This window comes from Monodon monoceros, unplaced genomic scaffold, assembly GCF_005190385.1.
Source record: "Monodon monoceros isolate NGI ecotype Baffin Bay Population unplaced genomic scaffold, NGI_Narwhal_1 Super_Scaffold_12, whole genome shotgun sequence".
Lineage (NCBI taxonomy): Eukaryota > Metazoa > Chordata > Mammalia > Artiodactyla > Monodontidae > Monodon > Monodon monoceros.
In genome coordinates this window covers 52460693-52480684 of record NW_021703768.1, presented here as the reverse complement: position 1 = coordinate 52480684, position 19992 = coordinate 52460693, and the positions used below count along the sequence as shown (strand labels likewise).

The window sequence follows — 19992 nt, the reverse complement described above, 5'->3', positions numbered from 1 at the left end:
TTGGTGATGATGGCTGGGCAGGGTCTGGGGACCTGGCCCTGAGGGCGCCGCCAGCTGAGATCTGTCTTTTCAGCCAGGCCTGGGCACTGGCGGGAGGGCCCAGACTGGGTGCAGGATGGACGTTCCTGGGCAGGATAACTGGCGTGCTCCTGGGCAGGTACACGCCCCCACACAGGGGGGCAGGATAACCCCCTTCTCTTAGCCAGGGCCTGGACCTTGGAGGGTGAAAGTTGAGCCTTGGGACCTTGCCCTCTCTTGTCAGAACAGAGAATAACGTTTGTTTTGTTGGAGGTTTATGGGAACATCGTGACCTGACCATGACCTGACCTCAAGAACAAAGGACCCGACTTGAAAAAGTTTGCAACAACTAACCATGCCCATCCCTCACCTTTCCTATAAAAGGGCTTTGCTGAAACTTTTCAGGGAGTTCCGGGTTTTTAAGGATGAGCCACCAGTCTCCTTGCATGGCCCCGTAATAAACCTTTCTCTGCTCCGAACTCTGACGTGTTTGTGTATTGTTTGGCCTCACTGTGTGTCTGGCACACAGACTTGCATTCATTAACAGAGATGTAAAACAACCATTTATTGTGTTCAGTGATTCTTGCATCAGGAGTTCAGACAGGACATAGCAGGGACAGCTTGTCTCTGCTCCACAATGTCTGGGTTCTTATCTAGAAGACTCAAAGCCTGGGGGCTGAATCATCAGAAAATTTGTTCACATGCGTGTCTGATGGTTGATGCTAGCTTTTGGCTGGGAACCACAGTGTTTCAGTGTGGGCTTCTCCAAGTGGTCCCTTTATTTGTGCTAGTTTGGGCTTCCTTATAGCATGGCTGGGTTGCAAGTGTGAGTATTCTGAGAGAGAGAGAGACAGATGTAAGCCTTTTATGACTTAGTCTTGGAAGTCATGTGACATCACTTTCATTGTATTCTATTCATATAAGTAGTCAGAAAGGCATACTCAGGTTCAAGGGGGAGGGTAAAGAGGCTCTGCCTCTTGTTGGGGAGTGACAACCTGAAATATTGCTGACTATTTTTGGAAAATACAGTCCCTTAACCATATTGCCAAGTAAATTGTCAATTCTCTGTTTTTATCTTACTTGACCTATCACTAGTAGTTGATAGTTCATCACTCCTTCCTTGAACACTGATCTTGGAGTTCAGGATATCATACTCTTTTTTTCCTTTTACCTTATGCGTCACTCCTTCTCAGACTATTTAGGTCACTCCTTCTCAGACTGTTTCCTCATCTCTTCAGTCTCTCCAGGTCTGGAACTCTTCTCATTTCTATCCGTACACTCTTCCTTTTCTGATCTCACCTAGCCTCATGGCTTTAAATATCTGTATGGGGGTGACTCTCAAATTCTAGCTCGAAACTTTCCCATGAACTGCAAACATGTATATCCAGTTGCCTAAATAGCAGCCCCGCTAATAGATACCTTAAATTTAGCACGTCCTGAACTGGATTCTTCATCAGCATCACCTCATGCCTTGCTGAATATGTTTCTTCTATCATCTTCCCCATCTCAGTAACTGGCAACTCCGTCTTTCCAATTGCTTAGGCCCAAACTTTTAAAATAATAATTGATTCATCTCTTTCTTTGACACTCTATAAACAGACTGCTAGGAAATCCTTTTGGCTCTATCTTGGAAATATATTTAGAATTGGACATTTTGTACTCTCTCAATATTATGCTGGTCCCCATCTTACTTGGATCATTGCAGTAACTTTCTAACTGGTTTTCCTACTTCTCTCCTTACTGGCTGTAGTTATCCAGAGTTATAATGTTAAAATGCAATTCAAATCATGTCATCCCTCTGTTCAAAACCCTCTAATCACTTAACATCCCAGCCTATATCGTTAAAATGACTTGCAAAGCCCACATGATGTCATCCTTATTATCTCTCTGACTTCATCTTGTATTCTCTGCTTTACTCTGCTCTAATCACCGTGGCTACTTTACTGCTTTAGGACACAGCAGTCATGTTCCTTCCCCAAGGCTTTTGTACTTACATTTCCCTCTGCCTGGAGCCTCTTTCCCTAAATATCCACAGGTCTTACTTCCTTGTTTCCTTCATGTTTTGGCTAAGTTGTCAACCTCTCATTGACCTTATATGACCACCTTACGTAAAATTACATTGCCCCTGTCTCAGCACTCCCTGTGTTTCTTCCTTGTCTTGCTTTTCTTCATTGTACTTACAAATTATTTGATATGCAACACTATATTTTTTAAATCTTTTTATTATAGCTTCTTTATATTTATTTTAATCTTTTTAGTTTATTCTGTTTTCCTCACCTAGAATGTAAGCTCCATGGTTGGAGGAATTTTTGCCTATTTTCTTCACTGTTACATCGTTAGCGCCTAGGTGAGTATCTGACAGGTAATAGGTATTCAACAAATATTAATTAAATGAGTATTTTTTATACTTTAGTTTTTCTCACAAGGCTAAGAAAAATCACAAGGCACATGTCAGTGAATCAGCAACATCTAGATCCAGATAGTACTACAGATGTGGAAGATGTTACAGATGCTGAAGAAGAGCTTATTAAAAAATGTGAAGAAATGTGGAAAGATATGGAAGAAGTAAGTATCAAGACATGAAAGTGATATCCCAATTACTTACTATAAGATTGATTCCATTTCAATAATAGACTTAGGAAAGAAATAATTATGCTGGATTCTGAAAGCCATTATATGATAAATACTTATATATTTTTTAGACCTATAAGCATTCATTTAAGAAACTTTATACTAGGTGAGCTGTAGAAAGAGAAAAAATTATGGCAGTCCCTACCCTGAAGAAGATTATCATCTAATGGAAGCAATAACAAATTATATTAGAAGTGTGGTGGTAAAGTTCAAAGACTATACTTAGGAGGAGTACTAAGCCTAGACTGAAGGGGCCAAAGATAGCTTTCTAAAAGAGGAAATAACTGAGTTCATTTCTAAAGAATAAATAGGAGTTAGCCTGTGAAAGTGGAAGAGGTATACAAAGCAGAAAGAACAAAATATATAAATGTTGGGAGAGTTTAGAGAACTCTAAGTAGAATAGTATGACATGTAAATTAGGAGAAGAAGGATATGTAGAGTGAGACTTGGAGAGGTAATTAGGGGCAACACATGAAGGATTTTGTTGAATGTATATTATGGGGAATGATTAAAGGATTATAGACATGAAGTGACCTGATGAGATATCTTGATTGAGAAAATAACCGGTGGTTTTGAAGAAGATGGAATGCAGAAGAGTGAGACTATACAAAGAAAGAATATTTAGGAGTCTCTAGTAGTAGTCCTGTAAGAAGTACTGAAGCCTAAGTCTTGTCATTGCAAATAGAAAAATGGATTCAAGAGATGCTAAGAAGTTTGGACCAAAAGGACCTGGAGGTTAATTGTTGTGAAATGGGGAGGGGGAATTACAGACAGTTTCAGGTTCCTGGTTTGGGCTATTGAGTGGTTGGTGAGGTTATTTCCCAAGATAGAGAATATAAAGGGGGAGAGCACATACTTATGGAGTTTGAGTGAAAATATGAATTAATTTAGAAAACGTTGTGTTTGAAGTGTATGTACATTTTCTGAGTTACTGGGGTAGAATCACTTCTGGTGCACTATAGTATGCTGGTAAAAATTTGTTTTACTTAAAATAGTGTAATGTATAATATAGGCCACAGACATTTTTTACATCCTATTCTTCCCAGTAAGGTTTCATGATCAAGGCAGGTTAGTGGGATTTTTTTCTTTTAAAAAAAAATTTTTTTTTAACATATATCCTTGGTACTCTGTATCATTACTGTATTTTCAAGATAATTTGTATTGCTTTGGAAATTTTTTCGATATAGAAATTTGAATTAAAAAAACTGAAATTTTTTTTGATGGAAAAATACTGCACCTAGAAATAAGCACAAATAAAATTTTAATTGCCCATATTTTTACTCAGATATAATCACTATTAACAATTATGGATTTTTTTTTAATGGCATAGTAACAATGTCTCCTGATGGCTTTATTTTCTTATGATCTTAACTATCTTCTTACCTCTTTTGTTATCTTTCTGTAATGTTTTCCCCCTTGTTCTTTTATTTCCCATTTTTCCATTATCTCGTTTCTAATTCACCCTAGCTATTAATTTTTGTTTTTGTTTTTCTTATGCTCATCTTTTCATTCTGTGTTGAGTTAAGCAACCACTTTTACTTTTTTTTTTTTTTTTTTTTTTGCGGTACGCGGGCCTCTCACTGTTGTGGCCTCTCCCGTTGTGGAGCACAGGCTCCGGACACGCAGGCTCAGCGGCCATGGCTCATGGGCCCAGCCGCTCCGCGGTATGTGGGATCCTCCCGGACCAGGGCATGAACCCGTGTCCCCTGCATCAGCAGGTGGACTCCCAACCACTGCGCCACCAGGGAAGCCCCACTTTTACTTTTGATCTGTTCACTTTGGGTCCTATTTGGCTGCCTTCCTGATCCTCTTGCTTAGGAAGTAAAGAATTTAAACAAACTCTTCTCATATATCAGATATTTGTATATTGTTTTAGAGGAATATTACATTGGTATAAAAGGACAAGGAAAAGGAATTGTTTGTGGTGTATAGTGTGTGACTTGTTTTTCTTTACTTTTTAAATCAAGTGTCAGAACAAATTATCGCTTGTTGGAACTGAGACACTCACTGATTCAAATGCTCAGGTATGATTCTTTTTGTTCTTCCGAAAAGTAGGTAAGTGGAATTTATTGTTTTAGATAAGAAGTGTGTCATCTATATTTATGCCAAGTATAATAGCTTTGTTAATACCTGTATGCTTAATGATTTGGAAAATTTTCTACTCTTTCTGATTTAAGAGGAGTATTTTAAAAACTTTTTGAATAATCTGTTATAAATAAATTCTTTATCATTTATCTTTTAACAACTACACATACATTCAACTTCGAGTGAATTACTCATTGGCTGCTATTATGATACCGTGTTAAAAATTAGAACAAAGACTGTCGTACTTTGTGTTAGGTGCAGTAGCCACAGTTATTTTACTGTCTGTGTGGAATCTTAACTGATTTTACCCTAAGCTTAATAAAAGGATTAAAATATTCATTTCAAAATGCAAAGACCTATGGAATTGGTTTAGAGATAAACCAGTGGTTCAGTGCAACAGTTTAAGAATTTAAAATATGACAAAGATTATAGTTCCAATCTTTGGGAAAGGGATGAATTAGTTAATAAATGATAGTGGTACAACTGTATATCCATCTGGGAGAAAATAAAATTGGACTTCTATCTTTCATTATATAAACATAAATTCTGGATGAATTGCTATGAAAATCTTACAAGAAAAGCTGGAGACTATTTGTGCAATCTAGTTAGAGACCAGGGGAAAATGTCTCGGCTGATAATAGAAATTTAGACATGGTAAAAGAAAACTTAGATGCATTTGACCATATAAAAAGTTAAAAATGTTTTAGTGATAAAAATTCTAAGAAAAGATTTAAATATACAAATAATTCCAATGAAAGTTCTCCAAAACTAGTGGGAGCATGTCAAAAGACATTGGAACCAATTGAAGGCACTTGGCTGTCCAAATTTAGTATCATGTGAGCATTAAAAGAAATAATGGCTTCAATTGATTATAATGATGTGAAAACATAAAAACCTGTGAGCATAATAATACTCAGTAATAAATGAGAATGAGAGAGAAAGAGGAAAAAACTAATTTGTCACTTTTGGAAGTGCCTATTACACCAGATCTTTAAAAATTGGTGATAAAAAAATTAAGCCATCTTTTGTAAAAAGCTTTTTATCCATCAATAAATAAATAGTGTTCTTTTATACAGGGTAAAACTGAATATTTTATTTGGAAAAATATTGTACAATAAATAAATAATTATCTGGTTTCCTTGGGAAATGTGGTTCTTATGTTGTAGAAATTGAGACCTACTGAATCAGCGTCACTAGGGATGAAGTCTGTAAGTTTCCTGAATGATTTTCAGGTAGTAAGCCAAACACTTGGTTTTGAGGGAAGTGCTTATGTAGTTGTAAATAATCAGTATCCTGAGATAGTCAATAATAGCATTATCTAAAGAATCCACAAAATGTCTTTTCCTATTTTGTTAGAGATCCCTAATATTCCTCCCAGGTTTGATGATTCTCTAGGAACACTCACAGTACTCATAGTCGTACTCATGGCCGGGATTTATTGCACTGAAATGATACAGAGTAAAATCAGCAAAGGGAAAAGAAGCATGGGTTGAAGTTCAGAGGAAACCAGGCACAAGCTTTCAGGAGCCTTTCCCAGTGGAGTCACACAAGACGTGCTTAATTACCCCAATGAGTTGTGACAATGAGTGTGAAATGTTGTCTACCAGGGAACCTCATTAGAGACTCAGAGCCCAGAGTTTTTTGTGGGGGATAGTCACATAGGCACCCCTTGCCTAGCAGTTATCAAAATACCAGACTCTCAGGAGGAAAGCAGGTGTTTAGCATAAATTGTATTTTCTCACACTTTAGGCACAGAGAGCCACTCTTGTGAGTTAGGTTGGTGGGAACCTTCTGAAGCCAGATGCCAGCCAAGGGCCAACCTTCCAAGCAGGCCTTTAAGCATAATTTCAGGCTTGCTTTGTTAACTCTTTTTGACATATCTGTTAACTTCAAAACTTCAATATTAAAACTCAATCCATTTTCCAAAGCAAGAAGTTAGATATTTAAATGAGAAAATGGCAGGATTTCTCAAATATGTGTGTTTAAATCACTTTAGAAATACTACTGTTATTTTTTTTTCAGAAAGGGTTTAATTTTATATCAGTATCAGAAATAATTTGGGTGTTTGCTTTAGCTGGGCTTTAGAAGGTAAGAGCTGAATTTCATCAGTATAGTAAGAGGTTAAATTACAGTTTTTTAATAGGTTCAAAAATAAGTATCAGTAATTTTATGTATTTCAATCTAATATGTTCAGGAAAAGTGATATAGATACCTTATCACTATGATAGTTTTGCCTAGTTTAAATAGTACTTTTTAAGTATTTGTTATCCTTTTCTAGTAATAATAATAATTAACATTTATAAATCACTGTATAGTTCACAAAAAACTTTTTTACATTCTTATTTAATTATCTCTAAGAAAATAATGTTAAACTCTTTTTTGGTAAAAATTTTAATACCTGTAAATGCATTTTTATATAATTATATAAATCTTTCAAAGAGACTAGGGTTTTTTTCTCTGACTGTTCAACAGCCAGTGTTATGATCCAGAGCAGGGTCTTTGAGCTCCCCACTCTGCGTCATAAAAATTTGTTAAAAAAGAGTACTTGGTGTCCTTTTAGTATAAATATTACAGGAATACCTATTGCATTTTTGAAATGTAAATTTTTGATCTGTTTGTCTATGTATAAAAATTATATAGAGGAGATAAAAAATGTTCTGAAATTTAAGCATGCATAAGTTTTAATTTTATGGTCTGATCAGGCAACAGATTTATCACACAGATTTATAATTATCAAATTTACAATGATTGGAATCACCTAATATTAGAAATATTTATACTAATTTATTTTTGGCTAAAGGGGTACATGGTTTACAAACTATTGTGTAGTAAAACTGGTTTTTATATGTGATTTGTGGAACCAGTCTCATTTTATAATTGTCTTTATATATGTATTGATATTTAAACTTATTTTTAACTGCTCAGCTAAACATACTTGCAATTTTTCTGAAAGTGCATAGAAAGGAAAAAAAAAGCATATTTAAAGCAAATTTGTTTTAAAAATGTTGGTAAGAAATAACATTCTTTTTTAAAAGAATATTAATTTAGGGAATAAACTTAATGTACTTAGGTTTTTTTAGGTTGAATGGTGAAGTTAGAATTGATCATTTTTAATACTGTATTGCTGGTGTAATGGCAACTTATAAGCCATTTAAAGGAAAATTCTGTTAGTAGTGATAATTTTTTATAGTTTTGATTGCTATTGTGTTAACCATTTATGTTAGGAACTTGTGTTAAAGTATTAAGACTGTCTACACTTTCATCTATGAATAAATATGAATATTCCACAAGAAATGACTTTGTTTTATTCTCTTGTTCTTTTTTTTAAATAGCTGTCATTATTAATTATTCAAGTGAAATGTTTGACTGCTGAACTCAGTCAATGGCAGAAAGAAACTCCTGAAAGTAAGATTCTTATTTTTAGGCTTATATTTTTGTAAACAAATTAATGGTGAGTTAATTTAATATTCACAAGAAGAATTCAAGGTCCATTTACCCTCTTGAAATTGCCTAATAATTTCCATTGCTATTAGGAAGTCACGTTATTTTTCTTTTTTTACACACATTATTTCATACTTCATTATTATTATAGATGAACATATCTGCCTGACATTAGAATATAGTAATCTTGATTATGGAGATTTTATTACAGCCATCATTGTATCCTCATAGACACTTTTTTTTTTTTTTTTTGTGGTAACCGGGCCCCTCACTGCTGTGGCCTCTCCCGTTGCAGAGCACAGGCTCCGGACGCGCAGGCTCAGTGGCCATGGCTCACGGGCCCAGCCGCTCCGCAGCATGTGAGATCTTCCCAGACTGGGGCACGAACCCGTGTCCCCTGCATCAGCAGGCGGAGACACTGTTTTATATGCTCAGTAGAAACTGTAAATTGTTTCTTAATGAATGAAACTTACTTAGTGGAAGAGAGAAATTATTGTAGATACTTACTTACATAAGGGCCACATAGATTTTATGTTGCCTTTTGACTTGTCCAACTGAGGCCAACTATATTTTTGCCTTTGGTTGAGCAATAGAAAATGGCTTAAAAGGGACTTCCCTGCTGGTCCAGTAGTTAAGACGCCACACTCCCAATGCAGGGGTCCCAGGTTCAATCTCTAGTCAGGGAACTAGATCCCGCATGCTGCAACTAAAGATCCTGAATGCCTCATCTAAAGATCCTGCATCCTGCTATGAAGATCCTGCGTGCCACAACTAATACCCGGTGCAGCCAAATAAATTTAAAAAAAAAAAAAAAAGCCTTAAAAATCTGTAGTTATAATACCCAACTAGGAGATATTTTTCTATTATTAAAGCCTACATTCCTTTATGTGGTATGTATGTCTGTATTTGGTCTTATATATGGATTGTACCCTCTTTTTTCATTTACGTCTCCCTTCTGCTTTCTCCTGCCCCTCTGTCCTGTTTCTTTTAGGTCCCCCCCATCCCTTCTTAGTTTACTCTCCATTCTCTATCCCAGTTATTGGGATTCTTTTCTCCTCATTCTCTTCCCAATTTTATCTGCATTCTTGTTTTAAACTACTATATTCATGCCAATGTCCACCATTGTTTTGTGTCTTCACTACTACGTAGTAGTCTTTTTTTTTTTTTTTGGCTGCATTGGGTCTTCGTTGCTGCATGTGGGCTTTCTCTAGTTGCAGTGAGCGGGGGCTACTCTTCGTTGCAGTGTGCTGGCTTTTCATTGCGGTGGCTTCTCTTTTTGCTGAACTCAGGCTCTAGGTGCACAGGCTTCAGTAGTTGCAGCATGCAGGCTCAGTAGTTGTGGTGCACGGGCTTAGTTGCTCTGCGGCATGTGGGATCTTCCTGGACCAGAGCTCGAACCCGTGTCCCCTGCATTGGCAGGCAGATTCTTAACCACTGCACCACCAGCGAAGTCCTCACCTTGTAGTTTTTTTAATTTCAGCACATCAGATAGGTATGTGTATACAATTTTTATTTTAATTTGCTTTCAACTGTTTATCTTATTGCCTCCTCTAGCATTATATTGGGCATCTCAGAGACTGCTCATACTCTGCTATTAAAATGTTGGTGTTCTCCAGTTGACTGTGTTCAGCGATTTTTGCTTCTTACTCTATATGCTATTTCAACATTATATTTTCTGCTGCTGTTTTTATGGATTATATCTGTATTAATGACTTCTATATTAGTTTGCTAGTGCTGCCATAACAAAGTAGCATGACTGAGTTGCTTAAACAACAGAAGATTTTTTTTTCCTTCACAATTCTGGAGGCTAGAAGTCCAAGATCAAGGTGTTGGCAGGGTTGGTTTCTTCTGAGGCCTCTCTCCTTGCGTAATAGATTATCATCTTTCTGGGTCTTCACACGGTTACCTGTCTGTGTTCTAATCTCTTTGTATAAGAATGCCATTCATAATGGAGTAAGGCCCATCCCGATGACCTTGTTTTAACTTAATTACCTCTTAAAAGATCCAGCCCCAATATAGTCACATTTTGAGGTACTGGAGATTAGGGCGTCAAAATCTGATTTTGGGTGGGGTGGGAGAGGGTGGGGGGATAGGGAGAGGACACACAATTTCCACAACAACTTTCAAGTCTGTATATCCAAACCAGACTTCTCTGTAATATCACACTTATATATCTTTCTACCTTCTAGACTTCTTTTCCAAATTATTCTACAGATGCCTCAGATTCATGAACTGATTGCCATTCCCTGACACAATGAATGGAATCTATTTGATCAGCTACAAATTTAAGAGTCCTTTTAGACTCTTCTAGATTTTCCCATTTCACATATAGCTGGTCATTAAATATTGAGCCCTACTGCCACAGATTTACTTTAGGCCTTTATCATCAATCCACTAGTTTTATTAAAATAGACTTTTTACCTCTTGATCAAGAATTTTTTTTATTAATTTTAGAAATTTTCAAACTTAATGAAAAGTTGAAAGTCCAGCTTCATTCTTTTGCATGTATATTATCTAGTTTTCCCAGCACCATTTGTTGAGAAAACTGTTCTCTCCCCCATTGAACTGTCCTGGCACCATTGTCAAAAATCAATTGATGGTGTGGGGGGGAGGTGGGGTGGGATTGTGATGAGTTGGGAGATTGGGATTGACATATATACACTAATATGTATAAAATGGATAACTAATAAGAAACTGCTGTATAAAAAAATAAATTAAAAAATTCAAAAAAAATCAATTGATCATACAGTGAGGATTTTTTAAAATATTTATTTATTTTATTTATTTTTTTTCTGTGTCGGGTCTTTGTTGTGGTGCACGGGCTTCTCTCTAGTTGTGGCCTATGGGTTTTCTCTCTCTAGTTGTGGCGTGCGGGCTCCAGGGCACATGGGCTCTGTAGTTGTGGCGCACGGGCTCCAGAGCATGTGGGCTCTGTAGTTTGAGGCACGTGGGCCCTCTCGTTGGGGCACTCTAGTTCAGTCGTTGTGGCGTGCTGGCTTAGTTGCCCCGCGACATGTGGGATCTTCCTGGACCGGGCTCAAACCTGCATCCCCTGCACTGTAAGGCAGATTCTTTACCCCTGGACCACCAGGGAAGTCCCCACAGTGAGGATTTTTATTTCTGGGCTCTCTATTCTATTGGTCTATATCTCTGTTTCTATGCCAGTAGCACACTGTTTTGATTATTGTAGCTTTGTAGTAAGTTTTGAAATTAGGAAGCGTGAGACCTCCAAATTTGTTCTTCTTTTTCAAGATTGTTTTGGCTATTTGGAGTCCCTTGAGATTCCATGTGAATTTTAGGATGGATTTTTCTATTTCTACAAAAACATCATTGGGATTTTGATAGAGATTACATTGAATCTGTAGATTGCTTTGGGTGTTATTGACATCTTAATAACATTAAGTTTTAACAGTCCTTGAACACAGGATGTTTTTTTCTTTTCATTGGTGTGTCTTTAATTTCTTTCAGCAACATTTTGTAGTTTTCAGCATATAAGTTCTTTGCTTCCTAAATTAAATTTGTTCTTGAGTATTTTATTCTTTTTGATGCTATATGTCAGGGAATTTAAAATTTTTATTTTTCTTATTTTCATAATCTTTTACGTACAAACCTTGTACTGCCAGCACTGAACACACTGACCTGTTGGTCAAATACCCACCTTGCTTAAGGTTGTGAATCCTGTACACTGCCACACTGGAAAGATTATTAAAATCTTTATATTCTTAGAGCCTGTCATATTGTATCTGTTGAAATGATTGTTTTAGCATTGAAGTGCTACTTTTGGCCACACTCTCCAAGAGGGAGATTTTTGAACTTTATGTTTTTAGAATCCTTTTCATTGTATAGCCATCCTAGGGCTACCTATAATTAGTTCTAATACAGGGCCTATGAAGTACATAGTTCTTTTCTATTAGAAAACCCTCTAGAATGGCAAATAGCTTAGAAAGTTTCAGTAGCATATCATTTGAGAAATTTAAATAGCACTTCATTAGGAAAGATAAACTTTTCTTAGTATGAGTTGAACTTTTCTAAGTGTAAGGGATTTGATTTTGCTATGTAAATTAATTAAGGAATATTAGTTTATACTCATTAGACTGGCAAAAATTTTAGAAGAGTTTATAGTATCTTTTGCTGTTTCTTGTTCATTGCTTCTAGAAAAATTAAAAGAATCTAGCATCCTGTTTTAAAATTCAAAATACACATTTCCTTCTATGAAATTCACTTTCTGAGAATCTATCCCACAGGAATGAGAGCACCATAAAGACATAAATAAAAGAATGTTTCCTGTGTCATTGTTTTTTGAGGCTAAAAACTAGACACAAAGTCAATGCTCAATCAGTAGTGAAATCCCTGAACACATTTGGTGTATTTACCCTGCAGAATATTATACAGTGATTTAAAATTATGAATTAGACTTACACCAGATGAATATACAGGATTTCCATGGGGGTTTTTTTGTGTGAAAATAAGAATAATATGTATGATATTATCTCATTCTTGTAAAGCCAGCAATAAGAAAATTAATAACACTTGCATGTATATGTACAAATATGTATGAATATGTATATATGTATGCATAGAATCATGTAACCACAGAAATATTTAAGGAACACACTGTAGATTATTAATTTTGTTTTTGATGGATTAGGAAAATAAAATGAGAAGAGAAAAAGGCACTGAAAACAAAAGGCATAAATATCACATTTGTCTAAAATGATATATAAGTTGGCTATATAAGATGTTAAATTAAAAAATATCATAAAAACTGTATACATCTCATAAAAAGTTCTGTAATATATAAATGGAAAGGGAAAGGGGTATCTCAGAAACCACAAAATCAAATTCTTGATTTTTGAGACTTAACTAAGCATATGTATAATTTTGGTTTGTTTTGTTCCTGTAGTGATTCCACTGAATGAAGAAGTTCTGGTAACATTAGGAAAAGAAGAGGTAAGTTACTGAATTTATAGTAATCCAAAATAACTTATAACTAGAAGTGTTTTGGATAAGCTCATGCCATAACGAGTAAGATGAAACCACTTTAAAATTGTATTAATTATGTTTTATTGAACAGGATATTTTAGATGATTTGAATTTTGAATTAAATATGTAAACCTTACTCTTGTACTTAATTTTTAGTTGATTAAACTCTTCATAATCAAAGTGAAAAGGTTAAACATAGCTAAATGATCATACATGTATATCTGTCCCCAAAACTTAACATAAATGTCAATAAAGATTTTTTTAAAGTGTCAGTTTATTAGATCAAAGTATAGGAGAGAAGATAGAGGCAAAGAAGAATTTTAAACAAGGTTGTAGAGCATGGAAATAGATAAGTATCTGTGTTCCAAGGACAGAAGTAATGATAGCAAGAGAGATTATCTGCCTTACAGAACTGAAGAGAAAGGCTTTGAATTTGAAGGAACCTTGTACTTCAAAATTCAGGGTTCAAGTGTGGAGCTAAAAACAAGGAGATTTTTTTAAAGTAAGAACAGACTACTAGACCTTCTCCCTCTCTCTTTTGCAATCAAGAGACTAACTTTTACCCACACACCTAAAAACTGGAGGTATATGGAGTGGAGACATTAAACTATTGAGGCTTTGGACTCAGCACACCAAGTTGGGTCTTTAGTAGGGGTGGTGTGAGGTCAAAAGTCAAAGTTCAAGTTAACATTTTTATACTATGTGGTGAAGTACCAGCTTCTTCCGTTGATCTATCTCCAGGGGTCCTACAGTATGGTATAAAAGTAGCTTCAGACTGGAGCTAAAATAATCTCTGGAAAATCTAAATGGCCTGAGAAAAAAGATCTGTAAGTATTAATATATGGGGGATCCCAGTGAAAAGCAGGATGGCCATCCATCAAAAAGCCATTTATAAACAAAGTTTGTTTTGAGCTTTAAATGAGAATACCAACTTTTATTCAACATAGTGTTGGAGGTCCTAGCCACAGCCCTCAGACAAGAAAAAGAAATAGAAGGAATCCAAATTAGAAAGGAAGAACTAAAACTGTCACTGTTTGCAGATGACATGATCCGATACACAGAAAATCCTAAAGATACTACCAGAAAACTACTAGCACTCATCAATGAATTTGGTTAAGTTTTAGGATACAAAATTAATATACAGAAATATGTTGCATTTCTATACAATAACAATGAACTATCAGAAAGAGAAATTAAGGAAACAGTTCCATTTACCATTGCATCAAAAAGAATAAGGTAACCTAGGAATAAAGCCACCTAAGGAGGTAAAAGACCTGTAATCAGAAAACTGTAAGACATTGATGAGAGTAATTGAAGGTGACACAAACAGATTAAAAGATGTACCATGTTCTTAGATTGGAAGAATTAATATTGTTAAAATGACCATAATTTCCCAAGGCAATCTACAGATTCAGTGCAATCCCTATCAAAATACCAATGGCATTTTTCACAGAACTAGAACAAAAAATCTTAAAATTTGTATGGAAACACAAAAGATCCCCAATAGCCAAAACAATCTTGAGAAAGAATGGAGCTGGAGGAATCATGCTCCCTGACTTCAGACTATGCAGCAAAGCTACAGTAATCAAAACAGTTTGGTCCTGGCACAAAAACAGACACATAGCTCAATAGAACAGAATAGAGAGCCCAGAAATAAACCCACACACTTATGGTCAATTAATCTACAACAAAGGAGGCAAGAATTTACAATGGAGAAAAGACAGTCTCTTCAATAAGTGATGCTGGGAAAACTGGACAGCTACATGTAAAAGAAGGAAATTAGAACATTCGCTAACACCATATACAAAAACTAAAGACAGATTAAAGACATAAGTGTAAGACCAGAAACCATAAATTCCCTAGGAGAAAACTTAGGCAGAGCACTCTTTGACATAAATCATAGCAATATGTTTTTAGATTTGTCTCCTCAAACAAAGGAAGTAAAACAAAAATATACAAATGGGACCTTATTAAACTTAAAATCTTTTACACAGCGAAGGAGCCATCAACAAAATGAAAAGACAGCGTACTGAATGGGAGAAAACATTTGCAAATGCTATGACTGATAAGGGGTTAATATCCAACATATATAAATGACTCGCAGCTCAACATCAAAAAAACAAACAAGCTGGGACTTCCCTGGCAGTCCAGTGGTTAAGACTCCACGCTTCCACTGCAGGGGGCATGCGTTCAATCTCTGGTTAAGCAACTAAGATCCTGCGTGCCATGTGATGTGGCCCCCACAAAACAAAACAAAACAAAACAAAACAAAAAAACAATCCAGTTAAAAACTGGGCAGTAGTCCTGAATAGACATTTTTCCAAAGGGGACATTCAGATGACCAATAGGCATGTGAAAAGATTCTCAGTATCGCTAATTATCAGGGAAATGCAAGTCAAAACCACAGTGAGGTAACACCTCACACCTGTCAGAATGACTGTTGTCAAAAAGAACACAAATAACAAGTGTTGGTGAGGATGCGGAGAAAAGGGAACCCTCATACACTGTTGAGAATGTAAATTGGTGCAGCCTCTGTGGAAAACAGTATGGAGTTTTCTCCAAAAACTAAAAATACAACTGCCATATTACCCATCAGTCCCTCTGCTGGGTATATATCCAAAAAAAAAAAAAAACACTAATTCAAAAAGATACATGCACCTCATTGTTCATAGCGGCATTATTTACAGTTGCCAAGATATGGAAGCAACCTAAGTGTCCGTCAACAGATGAATGGATAAAGAAGTTGTGGTGTATATATGTAATGGAATACTACTGAAGCATAAAAAAATGCAGTTTTGCTGTTTACAGCCTCATGGATGGACTTGAAGAGCATTATGCTAAGTGAAAGAAGTCAGGCCGAGAAAGACAAATACTGTATGATATCACTTATATGTGGAATCTAAAAAAGTACAGCAAACTAGCGAATATCACAAAAAAGCAGACTCACAGATAAAGAGAACAAACTAGTGGTTACCAGTGGGGAGAGGGCAGCGGAGAGGGGCAATATAGGGGTAGGGAATTAAGAGATACAAACTATTAGGTATAAAATAATCTACAACGTTATATTATACAACAGAGGGAATATAGTCAATATTTTATAATAACTGTAAATGAAGTATAACCTTTAAAAAATAAAACTAAATAAAAAATACAAAAAACTAGTGAATATAACAAAAAAGAAACAGACTCAGAGATATAGTCAACAAACTAGCAGTTATCAGTGGGGAGAGGGAAACGGGAAGGGCAATATAGGGGTAGGGGATTATGAGGTACAAACTGTTATGTATAAAATAAGCTATAAGGGGACTTCCCTGGCAGTCCTGTGGTTAAGACTCTGCACTTCCACTGCAGAGGGATGTAGGTTCGATCCCTGATTGGGGAACTAGGATCCTGCATGCAGTGCGATGCGGTGGGGGAGAGGGGGGGAATCTATAATGATATATTGTACAACATAGGGAATGTAGCCGATATTTTATAATAATTGTAAATAGAATATAATCTTTAAAAATTGTGAATCACTGTATTTTACACCTGTAACATACGGTATTGTATGTCATCTATACTTCAATTAAAAGAAAATGTTGACAGACTCTAGGTCCATCCACCTCATTACAAATCTTTTTATGGCTGAGTAATATTCCATTGTATATATGTGCCACATCTTCCTTATCCATTCATCTGATGATGGACACTTAGGTTGTTTCCATCTCCGGGCTATTGTAAACAGAGCTGCAATGAACATTTTGGTACATGACTCTTTTTGAATTATGGTTTTCTCAGGGTATATGCCCAGTAGTGGGATTGCTGGGTCATATGGTTAGTTCTATTTGTAGTTTTTTAAGGAACCTCCATACTGTTCTCCACAGTGGCTGTACCAATTCACATTCCCACCAGCAGTGCAAGACTGTTCCCTTTTCTCCACACCCTCTCCAGCATTTATTGTTTCTAGATTTTTTGATGATGGCCATTCTGACTGGTGTGAGATGATATCTCATTGTAGTTTTGATTTGCATTTCTCTAATGATTAGTGACGTTGAGCATTCTTTCATGTGTTTGTTGGCAGTCTGTATATCTTCTTTGGAGAAATGTCTATTTAGGTCTTCTGCCCATTTTTGGATTGGGTTGTTTGTTTTTTTGTTATTGAGCTGCATGAGCTGCTTATAAATTTTGGAGATTAATCCTTTGTCAGTTGCTTCATTTGCAAATATTTTCTCCCATTCTGAGGGTTGTCTTTTGGTCTTGTTTATAGTTTCCTTTGCTGTGCAAAAGCTTTGAAGTTTCATTAGGTCCCATTTGTTTATTTTTGTTTTTATTTCCATTTCTCTAGGAGGTGGGTCAAAAAGGATCTTGCTGTGATTTATGTCATAGAGTGTTCTGCCTATGTTCTCCTCTAAGAGTTTGATAGTTTCTGACCTTACATTTAGGTCTTTAATCCATTTTGAGCTTATTTTTGTGTATGGTGTTAGGGAGTGATCTAATCTCATACTTTTACATGTACCTGTCCAGTTTTCCCAGCACCACTTATTGAAGAGGCTGTCCTTTCTGAAGTAAGTCAGAAAGAGAAAGACAAAAACTGTATGCTAACACATATATATGGAATTTAAGAAGAAAAAAAAAATGTCATGAAGAACCTAGGGGTAAGACAAGAATAAAGACACAGACCTACTAGAGAATGGACTTGAGGATATGGGGAGGGGGAAGGGTAAGCTGTGACAAAGCGAGAGAGTGACATGGACATATATACACTACCAAACGTAAAATAGATAGCTAGTGGGAAGCATAGTGGGAAGCAGCCGCATAGCACAGGGAGATCAGCTCGGTGCTTTGTGACCACCTTGAGGGGTGGGATAGGGACGGTGGGAGGGAGGGAGATGCAAGAGGGAAGAGATATGGGAACATATGTATATGTATAACTGATTCACTTTGTTATAAAGCAGAAACTAACACACCATTGTAAAGCAATTATACTCCAATAAAGATGTAAAAAAAGAAATGAACTTTAAAAAAATAAAAATAAATGGTTTTGGACTTACAAAAAAAAAAAAGAAAAGAAAATGTTGAATGGCCAGCCTATGATCATTGACATTTGTGAAATGCCTCCAAATGGAAAGGCGGAAACCCAAAACAATTTATGAAGATGAATCTTAAGAAAATAGAGGCAATTCAGGGAACAAAGAGAATTTAATAAAATAATATCTTCCTAATTTGATTAACTCTACTTTATCAAGTTTTATTTTAAGGCAGCAGTCCCCAACCTTTTTGGCACCAGGGACCAGTTTCGTGGAAGACAATTTTTCCACAGACTGGGGTTGGGGGTGGGATGGTAATGTGAGCATGGGGAGCAATGGAGAGTGGCAGGGAAGGAAGCTTCACTTGCTCACCCACCACTCACCTCCTGCTGCGCAGTTCCTCTCCGTGGCCCAGGGATTGGGGACCCCTGTTTTAAGGTTTTTACTCAAATATAAGAAATACTTGCCCAACTTAAGGTCACAAAGAGTTTCTTTCATTTTTTTTTTAGAAATTTTAATATTTTAGGTTTCACATTTAGATCTATGATCCATTTTAGAATAACGTTTGCATGTGGAATGAGTTATTGATAAAGGTTCTTTTTTCTTTCACGTGGATACTAATTATTCTAGCACAAATTGTTGAATAAACTATCTTTTTCTTTTGAATTTCCTTTGCATATGTGTTGAAAATTAATTGATCATATATGTGTGGATCTATTTCTAGACTCTCCATTTGTTCTCCATCCTATGTGGTGGATATATCTTTTCCTTTGTTCTGTATTTCTGTCTTTAGGCCAATACTGTGTTGGTTTGTTTACTGAAGCTTTGTAATGTCTTGAAATTAAGTATTATGAGTTCTCTAACTTTGTTTTTTACCAAAATTGTTTCATATTTTCATATAAATTAGAGTTGGCTTGTCATTCTATCCCATAAAGAAGCTTACTGGAATTTTGACTGAGATTGCCCTGAATCTATAGTCAAAATTGAGGAGAAGAGACATATTGAGTCTCAGTCCAGATCCATGAGCACTATATGGTCTCTGCATTTATTTAGGCCTCCGTTTATTTGTTATTTACAAAATTTATCTCACCAATGTTTTGTAATTCACTACATCAACAGACTAAAAAAGAAAAAAAGCATTTTATCATTTCAATAAATTCAGAAAGAATTAAGTGACAAAATTCCATATTAATTCATGATTCAAAAAAAGACTTTATAAATTGTGATAGAAGTGTGCAGGTCATGAGGGACTTCTCTGTCATTCCAGTGGTTAAGACTCTGCACTTCCACTGCAGGGGGCACAGGTTCGATCCCTGGTCGGGGAACTAAGATTCTGCGTGCCGCAAGGTGCGCACAAAAAAAAAAGAAAAAAGATGTGTGCAGGTCTTGTATGTGTTTGTCAGATTCATCCCTTTAGTATTTCATATTTTTGGTGCTATTAAAATGGTATTCTTTTTTAAAATTTCAATTTCCAATTATTTATTGCTGGTACATTCAAATACAATTAATATTTATATGTCAATCTTGTATCTAGTGAGCATGATAAACTCCTTTATTCTCGTAGCTTTTTTGTAGAATTTTCTTTTATATTTAATTAATTAATGTATTTATTAATTTTTTAATTTATTTGGCTGCATGGGGTCTTTAGTTGTGGCAGGCAAACTCTTAGTTGCGGCATACATGTGGGATATAGACCAGGGATCGAACCCAGGACCCCTGTGTTGGGAGCACAGAGTCTTCACCACTGGAACACCAGGGAAGTCCTCTGTAAGATTTTCTACATAGCTAGTCATGTCATCTGAGAACAAAGGCAGTTTTACTTATT

At 35.9% G+C, this 19992-nt stretch overlaps 1 protein-coding gene across 3 annotated transcripts in view; it reads left to right on the top strand.

Annotated features, from left to right (window-relative positions):
• Positions 1-2434: 2434 nt before the first annotated feature.
• Positions 2435-19992, top strand: part of CENPK (centromere protein K) — a 50122-nt gene continuing 32564 nt past the window's right edge. For 2 of the 3 annotated variants that reach the window (XM_029218814.1, XM_029218815.1), the window contains exons 1-4: positions 2455-2583; positions 4617-4673; positions 8067-8139; positions 13079-13125. In XM_029218814.1, coding sequence (XP_029074647.1) covers positions 2467-2583; positions 4617-4673; positions 8067-8139; positions 13079-13125 — 294 coding nt within the window. In that variant the 5' untranslated portion in view covers positions 2455-2466. Of the gene's footprint in view, positions 2584-4616; positions 4674-8066; positions 8140-13078; positions 13126-19992 lie in introns of all 3 variants that reach the window. The other variant, XM_029218813.1, reaches the window with a different exon arrangement.